We start from the raw sequence: 5,799 nt of genomic DNA on the forward strand, positions 1-5,799 counted from the left end.
AACCAAAACGCTGTTAAATTCATCCAAAGGAATTTTATGTTGACGATGGACTGGTGAGTGTAACGTCTGATGCTGAGGCAATTTAACTCATCAAGGAAGCAAGAGGTCTTTGCAGCACAGGCAAGCTAAGACTACATAAGTTCGTCTCCAACAGCAAGCATGTATTGAAATCAATACCAAAGGAAGAGTGCGCTGAAAGTGTCAAAAACCTTGATATGGCTTTGGGAGAGCCACTCATGGAAAGAGCTCTCGGAGTGCAATGGTGCGTGTCCTCTGATGACTTTCAGCTCAGAGTTACAGTCAAGGAACACCCGTTGACCAGAAGAGGAGTGCTATCAACAGTAGCTTCCATCTACGACCCATTGGGGTTCGTAGCCCCATTCATTCTCCTAGGAAAGCAGATATTGCAACAACTGTGTCGAGACAAGGCCGGTTGGGATGAACCACTCTCAGAGGAGCTCAAGACACAGTGGGAATCTTGGCTACAAGATCTACAAAACTTGTCTAATGTAAGGATCAGAAGGTGCTATATTCCAGCAAACTTCATAGATGTCAAACAGTACGAGCTTCACCACTTCTCAGATGTCAGCGTCACAGGCTATGGGGAGTGTACTTATCTCAGAACAATCAACACCAATGGGGATGTCCATTGTTCGTCAGTCATGGGGAAAGCACGTGTTGCCCCCACCAAAGTGACCACAATACCACGCCTTGAGTTATCTGCAGCAGTGGTAGCAGCAAGGACAAGTGTTGTGCTCAGAAAGGAGCTCGAAATAGATGGTCTTCAAGAACATTTTTGGACAGACTCAAAGGTTGTCCTTGGATATATAAACAATGATGCAAGACGATTCCACGTCTTTGTGGCTAACAGAATCCAAAGAATCAAGTCCACTACAGATTCAAATCAATGGAGATTAGCAAGAGTAGCACAGGTGTACCCTAGCACTGATGGAAGAGTCAGAAAGGTAAAACTGTTAATTAGTGACTCAACCTTAGATAACCAGGGAAAACGCACTACAAAGCCAGTCTATCTTGACAGGCCTGTATACAAGACAGTTTTACTGCTTGAAGCAGAATGAATGTTATGGGTATTTTGTGAGGTGAAATCCCAAAGGATGTGATTTGGTGGGAGTTTAACTGCCATAAATGTTATTCATGTCATTATTAATGTTATTCATGTCATTATTAATAGGTTTTACATAATATCATTATTATTTGTACAACTTGTATTTTTGAATATTGATTTTGCTTGTATTTATGTGATAGGAACTATCTGCACATTCTATGTTGTGTTGGGACGCTTTTAGTGGTGACAAGTTCCAGACATCGCGGTAAAGTAGCGGCGGTAAAGTTTAGTACTCTGAAAGATAAGTTAAATTAACGACGTGTTTATTTACAAGTATTCTTGTTTCTAAGTGGACCCATTTCCCTCTCAGTTGTGTGCAGCCAGCGAGGTATGTTCATTATGTTAATTATTTGTCGCGCATATTTACGTGCAAGGTTTCTGTAACGTGAACGCCAACTTGTTTTTTGTGCATGTGTTGAAATGTATTTAAACAGTTCGACGGTGGATTGATGACGGTGGAGAATTTAGTAGAAGAATAAATCCATCAGTAACCAGAACAGCGGCGTCGTGTATTTCCTGGAGGGAGTGATAAGGAGAATATTAGACATTGTTTCAACACCAGGACCATCTCTGTTGTTGTTGACTTATTTCTAAACTGGTAAAACCCCAAAACACGTCCTCATCTCAAAACACTTATTGTGAGACGTGAAATTCATCTAAATTTTGAGACTGAAAAAAACGTTTTGTGACAAGTTTGTTACAGCACTTTGTGACAAATCAATTTGTGAAATCCACTATACAACAAGAGATAGATTGATTGGCTTATTACAGATTTACAGATTAAGGTTTGACTTTCCGGGCATGAATGACAACTCTTTTTATTGATTGATTGATTGATTAATTGATTGATGAGAGAGGAAAGTACATATGGGAATCAGACGCTCTCAGTTCTTCAGTTCTGTGGCCTCCAGTCATGAAGCCTGTCCTGGGATGTCCTGATATGTGGGCCAATCCAAAGGATCTCTGACCGCTCTAATGCTCCACAGATGGACAGTGTTTATGACGACTATCTAGGATGAGTGAACACCCATCCATCCCCAATGATAAGGCAACTACATTTCACCATCTCTCTACCTCATGTAGGTCATTATCCCAGACATGTGCATTGTGCACATGCAGTATAATGTCCCTTCATTAGACTAGAATAGTCACATTACCCATAATAACCTTCTGTTCTGCAGTAGTTTTCTTTGCTTGCCTTATATTTTTCCCACTGCCTAATCTGTTCTCCTTCTCTCTCTTCTCTTTACCATATTTCAGAGAGGACCACCAGCCACTGAACTATGAATGCTGATCACAATGATCTCCTCCCTCCAGTGCCAGACAATGAGAGATCCTAGGCTGAGGGGGGTTCTGTCCCGCCCCCTCTTCGTACTGCTTTTGGCCCTCCAGATCCTGGCAGTGGCCGGCCTGGTGCGCGCCCAGACCTGCCCATCTGTCTGCTCCTGCAGCAACCAGTTCAGCAAGGTGATCTGCACCCGCCGGAGCCTGCGCGACGTCCCCGACGGCATCTCCACCAACACGCGTTACCTGAACCTGCAGGACAACCTCATCCAGGTGATCAAGGTGGACAGCTTCAAGCACCTGCGGCACCTGGAGATCCTGCAGCTGAGCAAGAACCACATTCGCAACATCGAGATCGGCGCCTTCAACGGCCTGGCCAGTCTCAACACCCTGGAGCTGTTCGACAACCGCCTCACCACCATCCCCAACGGCGCCTTCGAGTACCTCTCCAAGCTCAAGGAGCTGTGGCTGAGGAACAACCCCATCGAGAGCATCCCGTCGTACGCCTTCAACCGGGTCCCATCGCTGCGAAGACTGGACCTGGGAGAGCTCAAGCGGCTCTCCTACATCTCCGACGGAGCCTTCCAGGACCTCAGCAACCTACGCTACCTGAACCTGGGCATGTGCAACCTCAAGGAGATCCCCAACATCCTACCCTTGGTCAGACTGGAGGAGCTGGAGATGTCTGGAAACCAGATCTCTGTCATAGGGCCTGGCTCTTTCGCAGGGCTGGCAAACTTGCAGAAGCTGTGGATGATGCACGCTCAGATCCAGACCATTGAGAGGAACTCCTTCGACGACCTCCAGTCCCTGGTGGAGCTCAACCTGGCCCACAACAACCTCACCCTGCTGCCCCACGACCTCTTCACCCCCCTGCACCGCCTGGAGAGAGTCCATCTGCACCATAACCCCTGGAACTGTAACTGTGACATTCTGTGGCTTAGCTGGTGGCTGAAGGAGACTGTGCCTGCCAACACCAGCTGCTGTGCCCGCTGCCACACCCCAGCCAGCTACAGGGGTCGCTACATCGGCGAGCTGGAGCACGGCTACTTCCAGTGCGACGTGCCCGTCATCGTGGAGCCGCCGGCGGACCGCAACGTCACAGAGGGCATGGCGGCGGAGCTCAAGTGCAGGACGAGCTCGTTGACCGCGGTCAGCTGGCTCACCCCCAACGGGTCGCTGGTGACCCACGGGGCGTACAAGGTGCGCCTGGCCGTCCTCAACGACGGGACGTTGAACTTCACTACCGTCACCATGCAGGACACAGGGACTTACACCTGCATGGTGAGCAACACGGCAGGCAACATCTCCGCCTCGGCCGTGCTCAACGTCACCTCGGTGGAGAACAGCGGCGTCACCTACTTCACCACAGTCACCGTGGAGACCACAGAGACAGTAGATGACAGCCAGACTCCTGCTCTTCCCCCGATTGGCTGGGTATCATCTTCAACCACCAGGGGGCCTCTGGTCCAGACCAGGACCACAGAGCGGACCTACACCGTCTCTGTTCTGGACCTGGACGGGGAGGGGGACCGCGGCCTGGAGGAGGTGATGAAGACCACCAAGATCATCATCGGCTGCTTCGTGGCCATCACGCTCATGGCCGCCGTCTTGCTGGTCATTTTCTACAAGATGAGGAAGCAGAACCACCAGCAGGACCCCGACGGCCCCGCCTCCTCCATGGAGGTCATCACAGTGGAGGAGGAGCTAGCCGGGGTCGCTGCCATGGAGACACACTTACACCTGCCCCCATTGGAGCATTACAACCATTACAACACTTACAGGAGCACCTACCACCACTCCCACACACAGGAACCTTTACTGATTCAAGCCAGCTCAAAAGACAATGTGCAAGAGACCCAAATTTGATTCAGATTCGTTAGAGGAATCCGATATTAGCTATCTCATACAGGAAGTATCATGGACAGAATGGTAAGGATTAGTGTGGGGATGACTTGACACTGACTTGACTGATGATGTTAAGGATCAAATGTATCAACATCTTTGAAAATGGGTGTGCTATTTCAAAAAGTGTCTTTACAAAACAGAAATTATTTATTTAAAAAATATATGTCTAGTTGCTAAATCAAGAAAAAGAAATCTGAATGAGCTTTTTAGCTCCTTTTTTATTTAACCTCTGTGTGATGTTGGGGGAAGAATGGTTCACTGCAAACTCATCTACTCAAATGAATTCTCTATATTCAATCCATGTTCGGACCCTTTCCAAATATGAGTGCACCAACGGAATAGAATAACACAGATTTAATTTGATGATAGGGCTAATTCAGATGAAAATATACTACTGCCTTGTTTGATCATATTTATTTGTTTTTGAAGGTCATTATAATATCCCAGATGCCCTGGTGTTTCCTTATTCCTTTGGATATATTCACAGCCCTCGCAGCATATTAGCACAGCTACATAAACAAAACAGATGAAGACGGAGGATACTCATATTATATCATACTCTTCCTGCCACTCAAATTAGATGAGATACAGATGTTGCCATGACTTGGCTGTTCATGAAATGAGCAATGAGGCCAACACGCCTCAGGAACCAGACGGCCAAATGACTGAACTTGCATTTTCCCGGCTCCTAAACAACAACTATACATCCTTCACTTAAATTAAGATGAAGATCTCTCTCCCCCCTCCCTCCCTTCTTCCTCTCTCCTATCACACTCTCTCTCTCCTCTCATGCTCTCTTTCTCCTCTCTCTCTCCCTCTCACGCTGTATCTCTTTCACTCTATCATTCTCCCCCCACCCTCTCTTCTTCTTCCTCTCTCTCTTTCTCTCTCTTTCTCTCTCTCGCTCTCTCTCTCTCTCTCTCTCTCTCTCTCTCTCTCTGGCACATTAATCTCTCATCTCTCCATATCTAATGTGTCTCTCTTTATACATTGGGGGAATGGCAGTGCAGCTGTGGGAGAATGAAGGGGAGAATAAGCCTCCCGTTAGCGTGTTAATGATCTACGTCCGCAGCACTGTCGCGTTACCTTGGTATCACCCTGGGGTCACAGACGCTCGGGTGCTGATAGCCCGTCTGTTAGCGCAGATAAAGCAAGCCAATTGAGCTCGCGTGTAATTCGCCGTGACCCTGGCAGCTAACACAGGGGGCTAACCGTATGTACTGTCTGTCTGGTAAATAAGGAGGTGTAATCGCTCATTAAACTGCATCAGCAGTCAATTTGTAGCTTCTAGAGGAGATAGAGGAGGGCTGATACACAGCAAACAGCGTGAGAAGCCTTATCCCTTTACAGAGCAGCTAATGGGGGAGCTAGTCTTCTGATTTCTGAGAGGCTCCTACTCTGATCTTCTCAGCCGTGTTTGTCAGTGAAAATACAACAACACAAGGCCTTTTGATCATGCCTCGCGCGTCGTCCATCTATCA

At 47.6% G+C, this 5,799-nt stretch overlaps 1 protein-coding gene across 1 annotated transcript; it reads left to right on the forward strand.

The window, feature by feature from the left end:
• Positions 1 to 2,178: 2,178 nt before the first annotated feature.
• On the forward strand, positions 2,179 to 4,413 carry LOC311111880 (leucine-rich repeat-containing protein 4C-like). Its single transcript, XM_084154791.1, has 2 exons — positions 2,179 to 2,205; positions 2,387 to 4,413. Exon 2 carries the CDS (start codon positions 2,414 to 2,416, stop codon positions 4,277 to 4,279), a length of 1,866 nt encoding a protein of 621 aa, XP_084010917.1. The 5' UTR covers positions 2,179 to 2,205; positions 2,387 to 2,413; the 3' UTR covers positions 4,280 to 4,413.
• Positions 4,414 to 5,799: the final 1,386 nt, after the last annotated feature.

This window comes from Coregonus lavaretus (genome assembly GCF_964263955.1).
Source record: "Coregonus lavaretus genome assembly, chromosome: 37".
NCBI classification, from domain to species: domain Eukaryota; kingdom Metazoa; phylum Chordata; class Actinopteri; order Salmoniformes; family Salmonidae; genus Coregonus; species Coregonus lavaretus.

Excerpts from the sequence above, each read along its gene's own strand:
- LOC311111880 (XM_084154791.1), top strand. The coding sequence starts at position 2,414 with ATGCTGATCACAATGATCTCCTCCCTCCAGTGCCAGACAATGAGAGAT.